Consider the following 23,654-nt stretch of genomic DNA (forward strand, 5'->3'; position numbering starts at 1 on the left):
TCCTCTGCCCCTGCACACTCCCCTAGCCCTGCCCTGCGGCCCACCAACAGACCTGTGGAGGCATCAGGGAGTCAGAGAATTCTAGGGAAGGACAGCCAGGTGCAGGAGCTAAGCAGTCAGAGGCCTCAAGGAACTGAAGAACCATGGGAGGAGTCTGACCTCATCCTGGAGAAGAGTCACAGTCCGTGCTCCCCCACCCCACAGAGAAGCCACCCCTTTCCCATCTCCCCTTTGCACATCACCTATCTTGGTTCAGATAGAAAACACACCATTCCAAAGTCACAAAGTCCTGGGTTCAAATCACAGTGCAGCCACTTAGTGTTCTTGGGCAAATCCTTGGGCAAGTCAGTAATACTTTGAGCATCACATAGCTTATGGGTAAATCTGGAATAATGGCGGGTGCTATGAGAATGGAAGAAATCATGGGTTTCTAAAGTGACTGGCAAAGGGCCTGGCACACAGTAGGTGATCAATAAATGCTGGCCTCCTTCCCTTCACTTATCCTGTTTCTCTCCAAAGCTCCAAACTCTGTTCCTCAGATCTCTCTCCTTGTCCCCTCCTGGTGCCAGGCCACTCTGCCAGCCACTCCTTTCCCCTGCCTGCTGACAGGCCAGGTGCTCCCTCCCTGCTCCCTCCTCCCTCCCCTGGGCCCTGCTCCCTGCCCTCCTGGGCAGCCGGGGCAGCAAGGACGGCACCAAGGGAGCTGCCCCATGGACAGGGCCCCACAGAGACAGCACCGAGCCTCTCAGGGTAAGAGGCCCATGGCCCTGCAGGCAGGTGGAAAGGACTTATCAGGAGGTTCAGGAGAGAGAAAGAGAGAGAGAGAGAGAGAGAGAGAGAGGAAGACTCTGGTCAAGAAGGAGGAGGAGGACAAGACAAGAGAGAAGGAGAGAGATGGATTGGCAGGGGTTGTAGGCCAGTCCTGATGGAAACTGAAGGAGAAGCAGGAGGAGGGGCTGGGGACACTGCAGAGGAAGAGACTGTAGAAAGGGGGATAAGCAGGAAACACAGGGAGGGGAAAGAAAGGGAGCAGCGGGGAAGGAAGACAGGTGTGGGGTGGTAGGGGGGGAGAACAGAGTGAAGGAAGCTAGATCCAGTGAAGGGCCAGAATGTGGGCAGGCCCTCCCAATGTCAGCACCCCCTGCGATGAGGTGGGGACACTGCTTTACTCAGCTGGCAAACAGCAGCAGTGGATGGAAGGCTGGCCACCCCACCTTCTGTTCATTCACCAATGGAGGAGCCCCTCCTGCCTTTAAGGGTGACAGACAAAGGGTGGGGGGAGGAAGCAACCACACCCTGTTCGCTGCCCATGCCCACTAGCCTGGCACTTTTCTCCCCACTGGCCCAGGGGTGCGAGGTTTCATTTGTGCAGAGAACGTGGGGAACCAGGCCGGGGGCAGTGGGATGCACAGAGTCAGGCAGTCCTTGTCCCCACCCACAGTCTATAACTCAGAGACCCTCTCAGAGCAGAATCCATGGCCACCTGCTTGGTCAGCTGTGAGCACCCAGGGGAGTGAGTGCCAGCAAGCTCCGGGGCCACCTGGTGGAGGAAGAACACCACCGCCTTGGCAGGGAAGCACCCCCACCCCAGGAGGCCAGAGAGAGGGTGCCACGTCAGGGAGGAAGCTGGGTGGGGCCAGGCAGGATCAGTGGGAGGGGGAGGGGCCGGATGGAGTCACTCCCTCTCTGGGCAGTCCTCCCCCACCCCACCCCAGCAGAGCCCAGCCCTTCTAGTGCATTCCCCTCCACCCCCACCCCACCCCGTGAAGGAAACCTGCCTGTGGGGAGCATCTCCTGGGCAAAGGGACAGTGTGAGGGGGATGGTGGAGAGGTGTCCGGGAATGGCCAGCAGAAAGAAAACTCCAACAGCAGAGCAGATTCAGAGGTTAGGGAGCAAGCCTGTAGGGGGCCTAAGGCAGGGCTACAGGCTTTTCTGGTACAAAAGGCTAGCCTTGTGCTCTATGAGGAGCTGTTGTGTGGTTGTAGGAAATCAACCAACACCTGGCAGGGGAGGCCTCCTCCCAGGGTCTCCCTCGGTAGGTGTTCAATAAATGCCAAAGTGAATGACCATCGCCACCACCGGGTCGCCACAATGCTCTAGCAAAGGCTTGCTCCTCAGCAGCTGCCCCTCCAAGGTGTGTGCATCCCTGCCCACCCCACGTCAAGCCGCTGGGCACCCTACTGTCTGCTCTCTACCCAGACCCGCCACAGGAAGGGACCCCCTCCTCTGCAGGCTGGTATGCCACAGGAGCCAGGGCTCAGAGGGCAGAGTCTGTGTTCCCAGTCTCCATCCTCTTCCTCCAAACATCCTCACGGCCTCTCAACCTCCACACCTCTGGCACTCCCAGGTGCTTTCGGGCACGAAGGAGAGACCACAGAGATGTCACTCTGGCTGCAGAATATTTATTGTGCACCTCTAATGGGCCAGGCGCCACAGAAGGCTCTGGGAATAGCAAGGTCAACGAGACAGACACAGTCCCTTCCTCCACAGAGTTTACCGACCGGCAGGAAAGCGTCATTTCACGGATAGTGACACAATGATAGCAGTTAGGGAACAACGTGGTGAGTGTCAGGAAATCAAATACAAGGTGCCGAGTGTCAGCATGAGGGGAGGGGAGAGGGGCATGTACAGCTTCTCCAACTGGAAACTTGAGGGATGAGGGGAAGTTGGCTACACTGACTAGGGTGTCAGGGAAGAGCATTCTGAGAGAAGAGAGAAGGAAGAGCTTGGGGAACTCCCAGAGGCAGTGAGAAGCCCAGCACTTCTGAGGACCTGAAGGGCATAGAGCAAAGAGAGGGGTGTGTGCAGGATGGTCCCACCTTCTGCTCAGACATCAGGTTCAGGAGAAAGGAATGGGGTGGGATAGGGCCAGTGATGGGGTGGTGTTCCTGGTGCCCATGGTCTTCAACTTTTGGCCCCGACCCTTCTCTTCTCTTTCCAGAGCTGCTGGCCGCAAAGAAGACCCACAGCTGTGAGTAGAGGGTTGGGGCAGCACCTGGTGCTGGGTGTGGAGAGATGGCAGGAGCTCAGCGAGGCTCCGGAGCTGGCCCAGAGACAGAGGAGCTAGGCAGAGGTGGCATCTAGGGAAACAGGGAGCTGGGGAGCTGGGGGTGGGGTGTGAAGAAACCTCAAGATCAGGGTGATGGGAGGTCAGGAGGAAGCCTGTGGAGTCAGAGGGAGCACCACAGGCTGAAGGAGAGAGGGATTAGAAGAGAACTGTGGGAGAAGAAGAGGAGGGGTGCTGGACAGAGGCACAGGAGCTGGCAGCGGGAGGGAGGGAGACAGAGCAGGGGGAGGCAGGGGTGGCCTTTGGGACTCGGGGAGCCTGCACCAGGCTTTGCGACAGCTGAGCCACATTTGGTGTTCATCTTGGTGGTTAACACATCCTGAGGTGTGAACAAGCCAGGCAGTGCAGAGCTGGAGAGCAGGAAAACCTTCACCTCTGTAGGAAACATGACACACAGGGACACTCTGGACCCCGAAAGACTGAGGCCACAGCATGTAGGAAGGCTAGAGCTCAGGAAGGACTTCCCAATGGACACTGGTGGGGAAGCATCCCCTCTAGGGACCTCTCAGCACATGGGATCTAACCCCTTAGTTTGTAGAGGCCATTCCCCCAGAAAATGCACCCATCCAATCTCAGTCCCAAAGCTTATATCCCATCAGGGCCAGGCGCGCCCTTAACCGCCTGAGGGTACTCTGGGAAAGGCCTCCTCCAGAAGCACAGGTCCCCGCATTAATGAGAACCACTCTGGCGCAAGAGAGACCACCTGCCTTTCTCCATGGCGCTCCCCTGGATTGCCTACCAGTTCCTCCTGAGAGCTCACTGACCTTGCTCCGGCTGCCAAGATTGCCTAGAGCCTCCCTGTTCCAAGCAGGGACATCTCAGAGGGCAACAGCGTCCCCTCGTCCTTGAGCTGGGCGGACAGGCGCCGGGGGGCTATCCAGGATGCTGCGTCCTCCTGGGTGGGGGGTTGCTTGGCTCAGCACAATCCAGATCGGTGCCTCGCCTGCCCCTAGCCACAGGGCCCCACGGAAATGCTGAGCAGGGCCCTGGGAGGAAAGCAGGTCAAGGAGTGACGTGCTCAAGAACCGGGGGATGGGAACCAGGGACCATATGTGGGTGGGGGGGGGGGGGGAAGAAGGGGGACTTTCGGAGCAGCTGGAACTGGAGGAGCCTATACTCCATCCCGACCTTAACCTCTTACCACAGAAACCTTGACCAAGACCACGCCCCCTTCCCCTCTCCCAACCCCACTGGTCCTGTGCAACCAAGCCCTCGCCCCCACCCCAGAGTGTCCTATGAGAAGCCAGGGTGACAGGCCTTCCGTGCATGTGCATTCTGCTGCCCCGAGAGCCAGAGGAAGGCCAGCAGGGAAAGGTACTGTGCTGGGGAGCTATTAGAGGCCCGGCAAGACCAGAGACCTCTTAGAGGATCAGAGAATCCGGAAGAGATGAGGGACTCCCCCAGGCCGAAAGCCTCAGAAAAATAGGTTCTGAACTGAGACAACCCAAGGAGGAGATCCAGGACAGTCCCAAGAAGGGAGGAGCCCAGGAGGGACTCCCAGACCAAGAGAGGGCCTAATCACTAAAGGGCCCTGAAGAGGGAACCCTCAGGCCCAGGTACCCCACAGAGCAGATCTGAGGCTGAGCGGGACCCTCAGAAGGACCCCCAGGCCAATAAACTCTAGCCTCAAGTGCCAGGAAACCTCCCAAGCTGAGACATCCTCAAGAGCTAGAGGATGAACCAGAGAAGCTCTCCCATTCCTCAGGTGGGATCTGGGGCCAAACTGCCTGAGTTTGAATACTGACCCCACCACTAACTAGCTGTGTGACCTTGGGCAAGTTACTTAACCTCTCTGTGTCTCACTTTCTTCAAAATGGGGATAATGGTGCCTACTTCATAAAGTATTTTGTGAGTATTAGATAATCCACATAAGAAATTAATAACCGTTTCTGGCACATAGTAAACATTATTATTGTTTTATTACCACCACCACCACCATCATCATCATCATTGTCGTTGCCAACATTATCTGCATTCCAGTTTCAGTAGTTTTGGTCCTGAGGAAATAACCCTACCTGCGGATAATGGATATTTGTCTGATGATTATTACTGCTGCTATTATCTTTAGTCCCTAGCCAAGGGCATATGCCATGTCTGGAGGGAGGTCATGAGCATGGCGGGTGGGGTGGTGGGGCGGCCTCTCAGACTGCACCCCACTGGGTGGCAGTTGACAGTCCACAGGGTCTCTGGTGGCACCAGCCACTGCCCCCCCGGGGGCAGACATCCTGTGACTTACCTCTAGAAACATCCCTGTCCCTGGAGTCGCCTGGCAAAGAGGGTCAGGCTGTGGTCCTCAGCGGGAGGGGGAGTAGGAACCTGGCCCCAGGCTCCCGTGAGCTCCATTCTGGCTCCCCAGCCAGAACTACCTTGACGGGTGGAAACAGCTTTTACCGCGTGTGGCTGTCGCATGTGGTTTTGGAATTTTCCAACGCCCCCTGCAATTGGCTGCCCCGCCCCTCACACCCTGCCCCAGGCCCAGATTGGCCACGTTCGGCGCCTGTCATCCTACTCGCTGCACCCCAGAGCGGGTGGGGATGGAGTGGGGGGGTTGTCACTCGGCCACCTGTGTGGTGGTGGCTTCAACCCCCCTGGCCCAGAAGAACTGAGAGGGAGCTAGGTGAGGAGCTACAGGCTGAAGCTCGGCAGAGAGGGCCTCACCCCCAACCCAGCTGCCAGCTGTGCCCCATCCCCGGACCACCCCCCACTGAGGACAGAAAGCCAAGGCAGCAAAGCCCAAGGCTCAATCATGAGAAGTAAGTGAATGGGGCCACCTGGGAGTGGGGAAGCCTAGATGCCACTGTCATCCCTGGGCCTCTGGAACAGAGAGGTGTCTTGGGAACAGCATGAGCAAAGCTGAGGGCTCTTCCCCCCACCACAGGGTGTGTCCCAGTCAAGGCCAAGTTCTGTTGGGAGATGGGTGGAGTAGCTGTGGAGTCTCACTCCCCAGGCAATTTTCTTAGGGCAGGGTAATAGAGGGGGCTGTGGAGGACCACATATGTCATGAGCCCTGGAAAGGGTCTGCAGGAGTGTCTGAGGTGCTCTGCCCCGCGTTTAACAAGAAAGGACTGAGCCCCAGGGAGGCCAGTGCTTCACCCAGATCACATGGCTGCAGCAGAGGGAGGTTGGTGACTGACAGGCACACTCTCCCACTGCAGTAACTCCCTCCATGCCGCCAACCTGCCTCAGAGTGGGCTCAAAGAGGAGCCAGAGGGGTTGCTGTGCCCTGAAGCAGCAGGACAGGGAGAGGAGAGCCAGATCGGCAGATAGAGAGGGTCAGAACCCAACATCCAGGTCTCAGCATGTGTGTGTGTGTGTGTGTGTGTGTGTGTGTGTGTGTGTCCCCAGTTTCCGTCATTCATTTGATGAGGGGGGATCAGGCAGGGGAGACAGAGCAGAAAGCCTTCAGTTTCACCCCTTCCTGGTGTGAAGCCATGGGCCAACAGCTTGCGGGCAGATGTGTACAGTCCCTGTGCCTTCTAGCAGAGCAAGCACAAGTAAATCAGACAATCCCTCTGTTCACGTCAGGAAAGCTGGAGGGCCTCTCAGAGCACAGGGCAAATGAGGAAAAGGGAAGCCCCATGTCCCTGTGGCCTGAGGCCTGAGGCAGGCCCAGCCTCAACCTGGGGTCTTCCCACAAACCACAGAAGGGAGGCCATATTGGGTCCTGGAAAGACCCATGGGCTGAGAATCTAAAGACCAGATTCTGATGCCAGCTCTGTCACCAACTAGCCACGTAGTCTTAAACAAGTCACTGGGCTCTGGTCTCCTCATAAGCAAAATAAGAGCTAAATTTAAAAACAAAACTAACTCTGGAGAGGGTCCCAGTTCGAGGACCCACGACCAAGGAGAGAGCCCTGGTCCCCAAGGTGAGCACCCCCAAAGCTAGTGAAGGCATCTCAACTCTCCCAGGACATAGAGAGGCCATAGAAGAGAAGGAGCTTGGGACAGAGATTCCAGTGTGGGTGTATGAGCTGGGATGGGTCAGGAGGGGCAAGGAAAAAAGCCAAAGATTTCCACAGGAAGAGGGGCCCTTTGGAGCTTCAGTTTCCTTCTAGCTTCTTCCGACTAGCAGCAAAAGTTAGCAAACCAGTCTTCCCAGAAATGGTCCCCAGTCAGCAAATCCACCCTGGGAAGCAAGGATTGGGTGTGTTTCAGAGCCTGGCAGGAGAACAGGAGTCCCCAGGACTGGAGGAGGGAGCCACTAGGCAGTTCTACATAATTTCCCCCCAACAGCTCCATCCAGTCTGGTAGATAAGAGAAGGGGGTCCCCTCCGATCTGGGGGTAGATGCCACTAGTCCTTCTCACCTGGACATCTCTGGGTATCTCATAGCCCCAGGTTACCTGGCTGCCCCCATCCCCGCCCACACACACACCTAGTGAGTGCCAGCCACCTCTGCGCTCTCTGACTATAGCCAGGGAGAGTCTACACACTGGGGGCTGGGGACTATGACACACCCAGAGACTGAGGCGCAGACAAACAAGGAGCAGAAACATACCAGGAAATAGAGAGAGGTGCAGAGGCCAAACCCAAAGGACAGAGTCATGAAATACTTGGGGAAAGAATGATGCCCTGATGGAGCTGTAAGTGGAGAACTACCACCCAAACAGCACCGCGTGAAGCCCGACACAGAGCTGGAGCGCAGACAATGGAAAGGCACACAGACACAGGGAGAGATGGGGAGGAAAGAGGACAGGCTGCAGAGAGGAGACGCTGAGTACTGAGTGGGTCTAGGAAGGCAGGAAGGGGGAGGCATGGATTTTATGGAGGTTCTGGAAGGGTGATAGGGGCTCCCTGCCATGGCGAGCTGCAGCTAAGCAAAGAGGAAATGTCCATTAGCCAGAAAGACTCCCAGCCAGCCAGAGGGATGGTGGCCCTAGTCATCTCTCTCTGAGGGCACGGCCAGTGTGGAGGCAATAGGCATGAGCTCCCCCCACCAACCATTGAGTGTGCATGGGGCAGTAGGGGGAAGGGGAAGGGGAGGTATGAGGTCGCATGCCAGTCTTTGCTGTGCCCTGACCTTTCCAAGTCTGGTCATGATAATGAGGAGCCGTGGGCCAGAAGTAGTCCAGGTCCCCAAGGGTGCCACAGCTATTATCCTGGGAGCCCTGGACCACCTGAAGACTTTACAAAGGGCCCCCTCCTTCCCTGCATCACCCCAGAACCTTTGCCTTTTCTTCTCTTCCCGTCCCTAACTGGAATCCCAAACACCCCTAGCCCAAGGTCCTAGAGGCCGCGGCGCTACAGCCTGTCCCATCACACTGAAGCAGTATTGCTGCCCTCCTGGGGGCCCCCTCATCTCCCCTGCCTCTGTGCCCCTGACTCAGACAGGGAACAGGGACTTTCCCATGCTAAGAGCCCTCTAAAGAAGGCAGCTCTGGGGTCTCCTCTTGTCCTCCACGGCCAGTCCTGAGATCTAATCTCTACTCTTCCTGCTACTGTAATGCTGTTCTGGGACTCTGGGCTCAGAAAAGATGGGGATGTGTGTTCGGGGCAGGGTCGGTTACAGGGCAGAGCGTCAGCACCCCAGCCAGAGTCTCTCTGGGTTCCTGGTCTCCTGGAACAGCAGAGCCCTGTGGAAAGGACGCACAAGGCTGGCGGCAGGGAAGGCCGCTGACTGTGTCTTGGGGCTCCCACTCCTCAGAGCTTCCTCCTGGTGATTCATCCCCTCCCCCCATTCACTGGTTGTTTTCACTCAATTCTTTTGTTTCCCCTCCTTTCTCCTGTCCCAGACTGCGGGGGTGGCGGGGGCACCCGGAGGGGTTTCAGGTGGCTGGCTGTCTTTCGTGGCTTTTCAGAACCCCAGACTCTCCCTCGCCCACCTGAGTTTTAGCTTCACTACTTTCTCAGCCCTGGGATCTGGGTGTATCAGCAGAAAACCCTCGCCCTACCTCGGGAGCAGTGTTCAGCAGATAGAAGTGCTTCTCTCCTGGCCCCTGCCACCCCTCCCCCTCCCGCTCCCCTGTGGGGGCACACACCAAAGTGGTTTCCAGCTTTGCAGAAGCTGCGGGAAGGAGAGCTGAGAAAGGAGGGAGGCTGGTGACAGGCTGGGGTACACTGGGACCCCTGGCCAGAGCTGTGGTCTCCATAGGGGTGGGGGTGGGGGAGCTAAGCTAAGAAAAGAGGTGCATTCCTCTTTCCTGTCCACTCATTCATCCCTGCAGAGGCCTACTACGTTGTATGAAAGCCAGCCCACACCCCCAGAGGAGCTCTGTTGGGTCAGGCGAGCTGGCCTTGGACACCTTGGCCCCAAGACATGAATACAGGCAGGAGGAGGTGGCACGGCAGATGAAGAGCAGGGAGCGAGGGGACCATGTCCCTGGGTGTCCTTACACCAGGCATGAGTCCCGGCTTTAGTTCCCCGGGGGGTCGTCTCTGAATTCTGTTCCCAGCCCACCTTTCCTCTGTGGCCAGTAACCTTGTCCCGTATCCCATTTCCTTGGTTCACTTGGGCATCTCATCCTTACAGGGTGTATAGCTTAATGGTTGGGGACATGGGTTACAGAATTACAGAGACCTGGGTTCAAATGTCAGATCTGCCACTTCAGGCTGTGTGACCTTAGTCAAGCCACTTACTCCCTCCTTGACTGTTTTCTCATGTGTAAAATGGGGACAGTACAAGCAATGCCTGGTCCCTAGGGTTGTTGTAATCATTAATGAAACACGTATGCAAAGCCTGGCACCAAGGAAAATTCAGCCACGGCTTATGTCTATCATTATCATTGCCCTTGAACCCCTGTCGGCTGGAGAAACGGGTAGAGAAAGAGAAGGAAGGCCCATCTGGAGACTGACAAATCACCAGGAGAAGATAAAGACCCCAGGGTGCCTCTGGTTGCATCCACTCTACCAGGGCTGGTGGGGCAGCAGAGGGGGGGGGTGGGGGAGTGGTTCTGGGGTTTGAGGGGAGAGATCCCCCTGGGCTAGAGCCCCTCCTTCGCTCCTACCACTTCCTCTCTGTGGCATAGGGCACCTGGACAAGGCCCAGGGCTGGCTTCCTAAGAGCCAGGCTCTGGATGCATTCAGAGAGCGCTATCAATGAATCTCACAGCTGTGGGAAGGGTGAGATTAGAGGGGTTGGAGGGAGGGAAAGACCACCTCCTCGCTACCGGATTTCCCCCAGAGCAGAGCAGAGGTGCACACAGCAAGCTCCCTGGGGATGCTTCAGTCTCTGAAGCAATCGAGAAGGGGTTCATTTTCTTTTCCCAGTGTCCTATCAGAATGCAGCTTTAGAGGCCTCACAGGCTGAGGAGAATAAATGAAAATGAGCTGGGGGAAAGACGGCCAACCCCACCCTTGTCCCCCAGGGAGGAGCAGCCCTGCACAAAAGCTTCAAGAGGGACTAAATTCTCGCTACTCAAAAGTACAGACTGAGGACCAGCAAGCTTGGGCACCAAGCAGAGCTTGTCCATATGCAGGATCTGGGCCCTCAGACCTGAGCAGGGACCTGCTCACAAAATTTTCACAAGATCCCTTGGTGGGGGCTAGAGCCATGTAATCACTAGCTGATTTCAGGAGCGTTTGTAAGTGGACACCTCTCTCTCCTGGGAGTGAGAGGGTTTCCTTTGATGGGCCCTGGGAGAGAACAGCAGTGAGGTGCAAAGATCTTCCTGAAGCAGCGGGGGCCGCAGGGGCTGGCCTAGACAGTCCTGACCTTTGCTTGGTTCAAGTTCCTGGCACCATCAGGCCCTTAGACGCTAAGTTCCTGGCAGGCCAGGCTCCAGGGCAACCGTTTGAGTAATCCCGTGATTACTCAGCTCCCCCTCCCCAACCTGGGTTCCCATCACCTGCTGCTGCAGGCAAGGGCTCGGGGGTAGGTTGTGAAGGTGAGGGGTGCGGGGTGCTTTCAGCTCCTGTTCACCTCACTGCCACCTCTGCCGGTTCTTCCCGTTCTCTCCCCACTCTCTCCACTCCCCGCCTCCACAAGTCCCCCTCGCGCGCAACGGGACTTTCTCTTTGAGGTTTCAAGCAGATGGCACTGAAAGGGGTACAGGTGGCAGGGGAAGGAGGGAGCAGGGAGAGCAGGGGCCTGGTGGTGCAGAAAGGGCCAGGGGCAGGGCACTGGGGGCAGAACATCGGTGTGGGTCTTTCTGTGTTTCTGCACCTGCATCTCCAGCTCAGGTTCTAAGTCTCTGTTGTCTGTTAGTCCTGAACATCTTGGTCTCTCTAGCTCAGAAGCTACAAGAGTCTGAGCCTCCCAGCTCGGAACTTCTGACTCTGTGTTCATTCTCACTGTGTACCTCTGTCTTGGGACTGTGGTTGGGGAGCCCTGAGGAGTGGCTGGCCTGGTGGCTGGGGTCTAAACTCCAGCGTCCCCCTCAAGAATAGGTATTTGTGAAGGGCATCCATGGCTGGCCACATCAGCCTATGAGAACAATAAGGTCTTGGTTATAGTGCCACGAGGCTCCTGGGGCCAGGACCAGCAGTGGGTCAGGCATAGGGCAGGGAGATGTGTCTGGGTCACCTGTGTGGTTGGTGCACACACGCACACGGATGTGGCTCTTGGAGAAGGGAAGAGGCAGGGAGGCCTGTGGTTGACTGCTGGGCTGGAGTCCGAGTTCCCACTGTGGCTTGGCCTAATCTCCCTGCCGCTTACTTTTTTGGGTGACCCAAGGTGGTTTCTCCCCTCTCTGGGCTGAGGGCCACCACAGAGGGAGACCCACACTGTTGAAGGGGAAGGTGTTGACACAAGCACAGACTCCATGGGGCACAGGTGTTTCCATCAGGCCTCAAATGCCCACTGGCCTTCTTCACCTTTGGCCCTGCTCTGTAGTAACAGCATATGTAGAGTTTTGCCTCTTACACAGTGCTTCCCACAGGTAATGTCATTGAGCCTGCGAAACTACCTACAATCCCCCCATGGAAAAACAGTGTTATTTGTACCCCGGCCTCACTGGCAAGGGAACCGAGGCCTAGAGAATCTAAGTGACTTGACATGCAGTGTCTCCATGTTTTCTGTCCCTTTTCCAGCTACCAATCCCCCGTCTTGTTCTCTCTTCCCCTCCACGAATTCCAATCTACTCCTAATTTACTGGAAAGAATCTGAAAGGCTCACTTTCCGTCACCACCCCCCCCCCCCCACGGTGATCACAGCCTCCTGCGTGGGGTTTGGGCAGTCGGATGGGGGCTGGGGTGGGGAAGAGAACGGACTTCTCACGGAGGGGTTTCAGATACTCATGGGCCCAGTCCCCCATGAGGAGGCGGCTGCTTACTCTGACTCAGCTCAAAGCTGGCTTGAGGGGACGGTGGTGTAAAGGCGCCCACTTCACATTGGGAGGCCCTACGCATATGCGTGACCAGGGCCCAGGCCAGAGCCAGAGGTAAGCTCACTGGAATATAGGTTTGCCCTATAGACAAGCTGCTGCTTCCACTGACCCTCAGAGTAGGACACGGATGGGGGACACGTCACCCATGAGCAGGGGCTGCAGTCCTAGACCACTTTTCTGGTCTGCTCCACCCCAGCCTCCCTGCTCAAAGGGGAGGCAGCAGGACACCAAAGGCACACAAGAGACCCCTGTCCCTTGGGAGGGACAGAGTCCCCCTGACATAGTGGGCATCCCAACTCCCCTTCAACGACGAGCTGGGAGAAGGCCAACTGCTGGTCCCTGAAATTCAGGAGAGAGCTGTGGGCATTGACGGGGCCAGGGCAAAGGAGAGAAGAATCTGGAGCCAGGTATAGGTCAGGGACCCTGTGGCCCAGAGAACAAACACTAACACGCCAACGTGCAGGTGAGACTGCTGGCTCAAGCAGACATGCCCACTGGCTCACAATTATGTGTACCTTCCGTGTGTACACACACCCTCAAACATGCCCACTGGTGTGTGTACCCCAAAAGCCATGTACACAGAACAGCATAATGGAAAGCAGGGGAGCTAGGATGTAGACCTGGCCCTGGGGCAAACTTACCTCATCTGGTCTATTCCCTCACCTGTAAAGGAAAGGAAAAAGTTTAAATGAGATGGTCCCTAGTCCCAGCCAAAGTTAGCATTCATGACGTGTGGGCATACAATGGGACCCAGAGGCCCTTGTGCACACGTAAACATCCACACTCTCATGTACTGATACACACAGAGCTGCCCACTCTCTGCTCCGGGGCCAGGAGCCTCAGCACCCTGTTTGATTCTCTCCCTGGGTCCCCGGCATCTGACAGACCTGGCTTGTTGAACCCTCTCCTGGGCTCTAACTCACTTCTCCATACCCCCTGGGCCCTACTCTGTGGACCCTGTCTGCTTGGCCCCGGGGTCTCTGTTCAACCCACCCCTGAGCCTTCACTGCCTTGCCAAGGATGGCTGGCATCTGTACCTGGCCCCCAGTGCCTCCTGGCTGGTTCACCACATCTCCCCCCCCCACCCCGCCCCCACGCTTCACACTCTTCCCATGGAAGCAGAGCCCTGGTGGGGGAGAGGGGCCTAGAGGAAGCCCCCTGCGCGGGAAGCAGGTGTTGTAAAGCAGCGAGGACTCTTAGGTCCCCAGGCGGGAGGGAGGCAACTGGAGCTTTTCCACTTGAAGGGCTGAGCAGGTGGCCTCTCGGCAGCTGCATTCTTGCCCCCTTGGGGCTGCAACAGCCCCCGGCTGCCCCACCAAACCAAACACAGCCCCCCTAGGCCTGTTGTGGAGCAGTGTTTGGCACTTTTTTCCTTCCTTCCATCTTGCAAGAGGGGAACAAGCTGGAGAAGGGCGAGTGAGGGGGCAGGAGGCAGATAAGGCTCCTGGGCTGACCTCCCGTTCTTTCTTTCTTCCAGCACAAATTGAAGTGATTCCTTGCAAAATTTGTGGGGACAGGTCATCTGGGATCCACTACGGGGTTATCACCTGTGAGGGGTGCAAGGTGAGCATGTGCGCGCGTACGGTCTCTTCCGAGGTGAGGAGAAGGGGTTCTGTGGCCTTTATTCCGGGATGGTCTACTGAAGCAGCTAGGGAGCTGCTTGGGAGGTGCCTTACCTGGGAGGCCCTGTGCACAGGAAGGCCTTGTCCTGAGCTGGGAACATGATGTCAGGGCAAACTGTCATCATGCTAAAACATGGAGGAGAGAAAACTGATGGGGGGTCGAATCTGGGAAAGCTGGGGCCAGAGCCGGGGCTGGAAGCACTAGGGACTGAGCTGGGCCTGGCCAGGAAAGACAGCCAAGGTCTCCTCGCCTGCCTTCCCCAGGGTTTCTTCCGCCGGAGCCAGCAGTGTAACGTGGTCTACTCCTGCACCCGCCAGCAGAACTGCCCCATCGACCGTACCAGCCGAAACCGGTGCCAGCACTGCCGGCTGCAGAAATGCCTGGCACTGGGCATGTCCCGAGATGGTGAGGCCAAGCAGGGAGCCCCCTGGGGTTTCCCTGGAGTCTCCAAAGAGGCAGACTGGCCTGCTGTGCTAGGCAGAGGTTACCCTGTAGAAACGTCCTTCTGTGGGGCATGGGCTGGCCATGCACAACGGGGGTGCCCGGTGGGGTAGGCCCACCACCCTCACCAAAGGACTTTGCCGTCCCCAGTTTTAGGGTCTGCTAGAACAGTCCTCCATTCCCCAACATCCCCGACTCCTCCCTTTCCTCTTCCTGTGATGGATTCTCCTCAGTCCCCTTACCTGTGGCCCAGAAACCATCCAGCTTCCACATCCTCCCTGCTGCCCTGCTGCCCCATGGCTCCAGTACTAGCTCATCTCCCTTCCTGGTCTGCCAGCCCTATGATAGGACACAGGATGGTGGCTAGGAAGGGAGCCAGAGTGGGCCTGAGAACAACCCAGAAGTCATGAGCGTGGGGAGGGCTGCTGTCCCTGGCGCTTTCTCGTGTCCTCGCCCCCGCCTCAGCACAGCCCCCCATCACCACCCAGAGGGAGCCCAGGGAGGGGCTGGGGGAGGCATGAGGTGATGAGGAGCCAGAAAGAGTCTGTCAGCACTTTTCAGCGCCCAAAATAACAAAGTGAAAGGAAACACGCTGGGGTGCAAAGGGGCAGGCGGGGCGAGGGGCTGTGCCCCCACACCTGGGAGGGGTGTGCGGGGGGGAGTGAAAAGGCAGGAAAGAGAGAGCAGAAGAGGATGTTCAGAAACAAGCCGCGGAGCCTGGGTTGGGCTGTGGTGAGTATCTAGGTCACCAGGGAGCCTGCAGGCCTGACCACAGGGAGACCTGTGTTTTCAGCTCTCCTCTTCCTCCGATCCTCCTAGACAGGCGAGGTGACCCCAATACAGCTCGAGGCCCCCGACATGACCACCCCCAGCCCCAGCATCAGGAGGCCAGAGTCCTCAGTCCAGATTCATGCCATTAGCAGAAGCCAGTTTCCAGCCGGGAGAGTTTGCCTGGGAGACCAAAACGCCTGGGCTGGACTGGCCCTGCAGCAAACACCTAAGAGGTGGCAGGGGTCTCAAGCAACAGTGGGGGCCCCCGAGGAAGCTGTGCTCGGTGCCGGCTATTTAGGGGACAGCAAGTGAATTTGTAATGATCAAAATGCATGTTGGTGCCGCCCAGCACCCAAGTCCTCCTGCCTTGAACGCTCTTGGTCCCCGACCTCTTTCAGCTGTCAAGTTTGGCCGCATGTCCAAGAAGCAGAGGGACAGCCTGCATGCCGAGGTGCAGAAACAACTACAGCGGCAGCAACAGCAGCAGCGGGGACAAGTGGCCAAGACCCCGCCAGCGGGGGGCCAGGGAGCAGATGCCCTCGCGTGCCCCGTGGGGCTCCCAGATGGGCAGCTGCCCCTGGGCTCTTCGCCTGACCTGCCTGAGGCCTCAGCCTGCCCCCCCGGCCTTCTGAGAGCCCCAGGCTCTGGGCCCTCCTGCCCCAGCAGCCTGGCCAAGGCGGGGCCCAACGGGGCCTCATACCACCTGGGACACAGCCCCGAGCGGGGCAAGGCCGAGGCCAGAGACGGCTTCTATGGCACAGGCAGCCAGCTGCCCCCTGACACATGTAGGCTTCATTTCGAGGACCCCAGGCATCCTGGGCTTGAGGAACCAGGACAGGGCCCAGACAGCTACTGCAGCCCCAGCTTCCACAGCACCCCAGAGGTGCCCTATGCCTCCCTGACAGAGACTGGTGAGCAGCTGGGAGGTGGAGAGGGCAGGGACCATGAGGGAGGGGCTTCCAAGAGAGGGGCCTGAGCCAGCACTCCATGTACACCGAACCTGAGCCCAAGGGAGCCAAGGGGTCGAAGGGGGGCGGGAGGCAGAGCAGGCGTAGGCCAGGCCAGGAGTGCCCTTTGTGTGGGTAGGGTGGCAGCTGGCTGACAGAGCCTGTGCCTTCCTCCTCTGGCCCCAGAGCACCTGGTGCAGAACGTTTGTAAGTCCTACCGAGAGACATGTCAGCTGCGACTGGAGGACCTGCTACGACAGCGCCCTAACATCTTCTCCCGGGAGGAGGTGGCTGGCTACCAGAGGAAGGTGAGGCCAGGAGAGCCCACGGGAAGGGGGGACATCCCGCCTCCACTGGGGGAGTGCAGAGATGGCCACCTGCACAGGCGAGCGGGCTGGAGCAACGCACAAGGGTGTTCCCACTTTGAAACATGGGGTGTGCGTGCGTGTGTGTGTGTGTGTGTGTGTGTGTGCATGTGTCTAGCCAATGGATGAGAGCTTTTCCTTGGCCCCTGCTGGTTAACATTTTGCCTGCCCTTCATCCTACCGCCTCCAGCACCCACACCTTGGCGTACAGACCTCGGCATACTCTCCTTCCTCGTCCTCTGATGGTAACAGTAGTCAGAACCCTGATGTTACACACCCCTTCTCTGCCGGGCGCTGTGCTGGACGCTTCACATAAATTATCTTCCATTCTTACGACAGCCACCTGGGAGCCTGGCATTTATTTCGGTTCTTAGCAGACCGGGAAACTGGGCTCAGAGAGGTTCACAGACTTTTCCTGGGCCACAAAGTCGTGGAGCCAAAGGCACGTTCGGATCCACTGGGCTCCAAAGTTTACACTCTTTTGCATCACACTCTCACAATACCACCTGTTCTAAAAATACTTGTTTGTCATTCAGCCTTCACTTCTCCAGGTTATCAAGACCTTTGGGTGTGTCTTTTTGGGAGAGGGGTCAGTGTGTCCTTCTCACCCCTGCAAAATGCAAACTCTTTGAGGGCAAAGCTGCATCTCAGATGGGTTTTGTTTCCCCATGGACAGCTAACCAGGTGCCAGCTGCTGGTGGGGGCTCAGTGAGTGCAACCACGTGACAGGCATTGAACCCAAGTGTGCATCTGGGCTGAGAATAGGCTAAAATGCCGGAGTGGACAGTGTGGAAGTTCTGAACCTCACTCCTGATGTTTATCAGTCCGGGCTCCCGGGGGCTTGGGAGGGTGACAGGGTCATAAACCGGGCTACAGTGGGACCTCCTCCTTCCTTGCAGTCAATGTGGGAGATGTGGGAACGCTGTGCCCACCGCCTCACTGAGGCCATTCAGTACGTGGTGGAGTTCGCTAAGAGGCTCTCAGGCTTTATGGAGCTCTGCCAGAATGACCAGATTGTGCTTCTCAAAGCAGGTGCCCAGGGAGGGTGGGCAGGCCTGGGGGGAGGGGGACAGAGCTGGCTTCCTGCTTCGCTTGACTCCTGCCTGCATGTCCCTGCCCTCTCCAGGAGCAATGGAAGTGGTCCTGGTCAGGATGTGCCGGGCCTACAACGCTGACAACCACACAGTCTTTTTCGAAGGCAAATACGGAGGCACGGAGCTGTTCCGAGCCTTGGGTGAGGGGCAGGGGGAAATGGAGAGGGAGGGGTGGGATGGCAAGCCCCCTAGAGGTTCAAGAACCAGGGTATCCTCTTTTCAGGTCAGATCACCCCCTCTGCTCCAAACATCAAGAGGGTGGGTGTCCCCGGGCACCGTGGCCTCGTTCACCCGGCAAATCCTTTGGTTTTCCGTCCCTTAGGCTGTGGGGAGCTCATCAGCTCCATCTTTGACTTCTCCCGCTCCCTGAGCACATTGCGCTTTTCTGAGGATGAGATTGCTCTCTACACAGCCCTCGTGCTCATCAATGCCAGTGAGTGTTGCTGGGCCTGCCTGGGGGACATTCGGGTGGCAGGGGGGCAAGGGATAGTGAAGGGTCTGGACCTTCAAATGTGGTTAAGTCTGGAAAACTGCTTTAAAGAGCAGAATGAAGGAGGAGCCTGAGAGAGGGAAACGGCTCCCAAGGTGGAGTTGGGACAAGTGGGGGGCCAGGGAGCCGTGGGGATGAAAGGAAGTGAGCCACATCCCAGAGAGAAATTAGCTGGCCTGTGAGCTCACGCCAGAGTGTCCAGTGTGACCATGACCACACACTGTGATCACCCGGAAGCTCTAAAAATGATTCTTCTCCAGGCTCCACTCCTAGAGACTCTAAGGTCATTGATCTGGGGTGCAGCCTGTAGTATCAGGATTTTTAACAGCCTCCCACAGGTGATTGTCGTGTGCCACCAAATCTGAGAATCACTGCTCTGCGTGAGCTAATTTTAAAACTTTTTTTTATGTTTATTCATTTTTAAAAGACAGAGAGAGACAGAGCACAAGTAGGGGTGGGGTGGAGAGAGAGGGGACACAGAATCTGAAGCAGGCTCTGGGCTCCGAGCTGTCAGCATGGAGCCCGACGCAGGGGCTTGAACTCACGAACCGGAAGATCATGACCTGAGCTGAAGTCGGATGTTCAACCAACTGAGCCACCCAGACACCCCATGCGTGAGCTAATTTTAAGACTGTGTGCCATCACAATGGAACTCTGGACACCCTCCCCACTGGAATGGGGCGGGCTGGGCTGAGCCAGGGAATGCTAAGTATTTGGAGAACCTGGGCTAATGAGCTGAGCTACTAACCTGAGTTTGCAGATGAAGACGAGCTGTTGTCTGGCTCTGCCAATGAGCAGAGACCTAATCATTTGAACTAGAAATAAAGACTTAAAAGATGACTTCTGGTGGGGTGCCTGGGTGGCTCAGTGAGTTAAGCATTCGACTTTGGCTCAGGTCATGATCTCGCGGTCTGTGAGTTCGAGCCCCACGTTGGGCTCTGTGCTGACAGCTCAGAGCCCGGAGCCTCCTTCCGATTCTGTGTCTTCCTCTCTCTCTGCCCCTCCCTAAGTCACGCTCTGTCTCTCTCAACAATAAATTAACATTTAGAAAAAAAAAAAGATGACTTCTGGCTATCTGATGGAGCCAGGGCAAAAGGTGCTTTGTCTGTTGAAGTTAGCCACCAATTGATGCAGAGGCCTTGATGCTGGCCTAGGAGGCTTCACCAAGGCAATCTCTCATCTGGTCTCAGCCTTGGCCAGGGGGCAGGGCTCTCTTCCATTTCATCCCCCCATAGTGGAATCCCAGCATCGAAAGGGCCATGTGAAATATCAGGGTATCATGGAGAAGGCAGCTTGGGCATCAGGAAATTGGGTGTTCTTATCCGCCTTATCTCTCCCCAGTTTGCCTTGTAGACAGCTAGCCCAGCCCCAGGCCCTAGAGCTCTTCTTTTAAAAAAAAAAAAAATTTTTTTTTAAGATTTATTCATTTTTCAGAGACAGAAAGTGAGTGGGGAAGGGGCAGAGAGAGAGAGGGAGACACAGAATGTGAAGCAGGCTCCAGGCTCTGAGCTGTCAGCACACAGCCCGATGTGGAGCTTGAACTCATGAACTATGAGATCATGACCTGAGCCAAGCCTGACACTTAAATGACTGAGCCACCCAGGCGCCACCCCCCAGCCCCCAGAGCTTTTCATTATCAAGCCAGGACACATTTGCATGTGCACGTGCACTGGAGGCCGTGCTCCAGCACAGATGCCCAACACGACACACCCTGTTGGGGGAATTTGACGTCCATGTTCTTTCTTCTTCTTGCCATGGTGCCGTGCCCTCCTTCAGACCGGCCAGGGCTCCAAGAAAAGAGGAAAGTAGAGCAGCTGCAGCACAACCTGGAGCTGGCTTTCCATCACCATCTCTACAAGACCCACCGCCAAGGTATCCTGGCCAAGGTAGGAGCAGTCCCCAAGGTGGAAGAGGTCAGGCCTGGCACGAGATCTGGGACCCTGGGGCTCTGTGGGGACAGAGTGCCATATGGTGTTAGAGAGCTTGCAGCAGCAGCACGGAAACCAAGGGGACAAGCAATCGCTGCCATTTGCGTACAGATGGAACATGAGAGAGCCTGGAATTGGGGGGCGAGGCCTCCAGGAATCAGTTCAGTTTAATATAGCCATCGCTTACCTAGCACCTGTTTGTGCAAGGCACCATGGAATGGAAAGCTACAGAGAAGTGATCCTTGCCCCCACTGAGGGTTCGTAGTGCAGTAGGAAGAGGCTCGTACTGGTACTCTGGTACAGAGTAGCATATGGTACGTGATAACAATAGTAGTACGATTAACAAGGTGCTGTCACAGACATGCTGTCATCCTCAGGGCAACTCAGTAATAGGACAGGTATTCAAATATCCCTTTAGCGGTGAGGAGACTTAAGCGACTTGCCGACGTTTGCATGATTGGCGAGTAATAAATACAAGATTGAATCCCAGTGCTCTCCCACTGTGTCCCCGCGCCCCTGATGGGTTCCTTCGGTAAGAGATATTGGGGAAATGTTATAAGCATAGAATAGGGATTAAAAATAATCTGGGGTAAAAAGAGTGGGTCATCAATGATTCCTAGGGAAGGTGGCATTTAAGGTAGGCCATGAAGTATGACAGATTTTAACAGACATTCATGGTGGTAGGACAGGCATGCCAGGCTACGGGAACAATATCAGCAAAAATAAGGAGGCAAAATAGTACATATATGGGGAATAGCTCATAGTACATTTTGACTGAAGCATAAGATTGGGAGCTGGCACTGACTGATGAGGGCAGGGAAGTAGCAGAAGACAAGAAGAAGCTGGAAATCAGGTCAGGTAGCAAATCAGAGAGGACTTTGAGTGCCATATTAAGGAGTGAAGGCTTTATTTCCAGGCAATGGAGAGCCATGAGGGCTGGAGGAATGATATCATCAGAGCTATTATTTAGGCAATTTAATTTGGAACCAGTGTAAAAGAACCTTTTATGTAATCATTCAAGCAATGGACCCTTGCTATGTGCCAGGCACAGTGAGTGCTAGGTGCCAAGGATACAGAAATGACTTACACAACGGTCTAGGCCCTAAAGAACTTCAAGTCCGGTTGGACAGCCTGGAAGGAGAGACTGACTGGACCGTGGGGGGGGGGGGGGGGGGGGGCAGCTGGAAAGCAGGTCTGACTCCACCTTCAGAATCACCCCCTCCACCATCACCCCCCACCTCCCCCAGCTATCAGTTCTCACTTGGCCTGTTACAGTGGCCCCTGCTCCTCCCTCCTCTGCCCTGCAGTAGCCACACAGCATAAGTCTCAGCCCTCCTATAGCCACCCATCCTGCTGAGACTCACCTGTAGGGTCTGTCATGGCTGACTGGCCTCATGTACAATATGACCCTGAATTTTTCTCACCTCCTCTCCTCTCCCTGCCCTCTCAGTCGCCTCCCAGCTATTCCTTTAACACATCACACACAGTTGCACCTCAGGCTTTTTGTATCTGCTGTTCCTGCTGCCTAGAAGGTTCCTCCCCTAGTTTTCCAAATGGCTTGCCCCATCCCTCCATTCTGGAGAGGTTTTCTGATGCAAAAAGCCCTCCACCCCACCCTGCATTACTGCTCTTTAAGAAATTCTCAGGCATATTATATTTTCTGGCTCCCTCACTAGAATATGCATTTAATAAAGCCAGATATTTTATTCTACCTTATTTTATCCATTGATCTATCCCCACACCCCATCACAGTGCCTAGCTGAGTAGGTTCTCAACAAACATTTATTGAATGGAAGGATGGATGGATGGATGGATGGATGGAAGGATGGATGGAAGGAAGGAAGGAAGGAAGGAAGGAAGGAAGGAAGGTTGGAAGGATGGATGGATGGATGGATGGATGGATGGAAGGAAGGATGGAAGGATGGATGGAAGGATGGATGGAAGGATGGATGGAAGGATGGATGGATGGAGGTACTGTGACAGTCCAGGCAAACTCAAAGTAAAGCAGTGGAAATGAAAAAAGAATGAATCTAAAAGATATCAAGGGATCCATGTTGCCTGGTCCTCTCTGACTGCCCCTTTGCTAGGAAACTAAGATGGTGGTGGGAGAGGAGGTGGGAGCTGGAGAGCTGGAGAGCGGTCTTTTCAAGCCTACTTTGGTTATACAGGAAGCTGCAGAAGATGAATGGTTTTCTTGGCCTTTCTTCAATAAGGTCTCCCTGCCTCTGTCTCCTCCTGGGTCTCTAGGAGAGACCCTCCAACTGAGTATTGGTAGCGTTGGGTACCTGCTTCAAAACTAGTTCAAATAGTTACTGAGCAACTGTCATGTGCCAAGCACTATGATAGGAACAAAAGGTACAGAGAGAGAGGCAGACAGGGAGAGAACCTACCTAAGGAGATTAGACCTAGGGTGGGAAGGCAGACAAATGAGACCATTTTCCTACAATCAGGTTTAAGTGCTACTACACAGAGAGAAGCCCAAAGGAAATGCCCTTAATCCAGGGAGGGGTAGTCAGGGAAATATTCCCAGAGGCGGTGACACTTGAAAGTGAGGAAGAATTAGCCAAGCAAAGAACTGGAAAGGCATTCCACATGAGAACAGCATCAATGAAGGCCAGTGATAGTACATAACAGAGTCGCAGGATCCAACCATCCTAAGAGCAGAAAGTGGGAGTTGGAGCACTTACCAGGTGAGTAGTGGGAATGTGATTGGGGGTTCACTCAGAAAACACACACCTGTCCTGCAGCAGCCCTCGCTTGTCTCCGGCTTCCTGAACACATACTTCCCCCGTGATGGGATCGAATCCAGCCACCCCTCCGATGCCAAGTGCAGAGGGGAAAGCAAGGAGGGTTGCCCTAGCCCGGGAGGGCTGAGAGGACATCTTGGCTCTGGGGAGGAGGCTGGCGTACTGACCCTCCCCCCCTGTTAACCCATGTCCAGCTGCCACCCAAGGGGAAGCTTCGGAGCCTGTGTAGCCAGCACGTGGAAAAGCTGCAAACCTTCCAGCATCTGCACCCCATCGTGGTCCAGGCTGCTTTCCCTCCACTCTACAAGGAACTCTTCAGCACTGAAATTGAGTCACCTGAAGGGCTGTCCGAGTGACCCAGAGGAGGGACTGCTTTTCCCTTCTCTGGAGCCCGCTGGCCCTCGCCCCAGCCCTCCTCCTACCCTCACCTTTTTCTTTCCTATGCTCTGAGAGGGTGGACCCTGCCTGTTCTTTGGGGGTGAGCGATTGCTCAGACTGGCTTTCTGCCCACAGGCTTGCCCAGCAGTGGGCCAAGAGCCAGAGAGGGTAGGGATGAAGGAACACCATCTCCAGCCTCAGCTTGGTCGCGTCTCCTTCACCATGACTCTTCACCCCCAGCTTCTGAGAGGCCTAGGGTGGCACATAGGGACCTCTAGGAGGACCACAGTATCCTCAGGACACCAAGGGGATCCAGGACACCCTGGATGAATGGAACTCAACTCTGGGCTCAGAAGCTAAGAACAGGACTTTAAAATACCTCATTGCATTTCCCTGTGGGCTTTGGCTGGGGAGGTATGTCAAGCTCAGAGACTGGCAGCTGGAGCCCAGAAGGACCTGTATATAACATGAACACAGATCTTTAGATTTTCTGCCTTCCCTCTTCCTCTCAGCTCAGCAAGGAAGTGGTTGGACATGCTT

General features: G+C 56.0%; 1 protein-coding gene across 1 annotated transcript; it reads left to right on the forward strand.

Moving 5' to 3' along the window:
• The first annotated feature begins 630 nt into the window (after positions 1-630).
• On the forward strand, positions 631-23,600 carry RORC (RAR related orphan receptor C). Its single transcript, XM_060622842.2, has 11 exons — positions 631-750; positions 2,943-2,972; positions 13,808-13,893; positions 14,217-14,358; positions 15,564-16,076; positions 16,299-16,420; positions 17,377-17,509; positions 17,604-17,711; positions 17,894-18,004; positions 19,838-19,947; positions 22,931-23,600. Exons 1-11 carry the CDS (start codon positions 711-713, stop codon positions 23,090-23,092), a joined length of 1,557 nt encoding a protein of 518 aa, XP_060478825.1. The 5' UTR covers positions 631-710; the 3' UTR covers positions 23,093-23,600.
• Positions 23,601-23,654: the final 54 nt, after the last annotated feature.

This window comes from Panthera onca, chromosome C1 (assembly GCF_046562875.1).
Source record: "Panthera onca isolate mPanOnc1 chromosome C1, mPanOnc1 haplotype 2, whole genome shotgun sequence".
NCBI classification, from domain to species: domain Eukaryota; kingdom Metazoa; phylum Chordata; class Mammalia; order Carnivora; family Felidae; genus Panthera; species Panthera onca.

Excerpts from the sequence above, each read along its gene's own strand:
- RORC (XM_060622842.2), top strand. The coding sequence starts at position 711 with ATGGACAGGGCCCCACAGAGACAGCACCGAGCCTCTCAGG. Across the intron at positions 17,712-17,893 it reads GGAGCTGTTCCGAGCCTTGG|GCTGTGGGGAGCTCATCAGC; the intron begins GTGAGGGGCAGG and ends TCCGTCCCTTAG. Across the intron at positions 19,948-22,930 it reads GCCAAGGTATCCTGGCCAAG|CTGCCACCCAAGGGGAAGCT; the intron begins GTAGGAGCAGTC and ends ACCCATGTCCAG.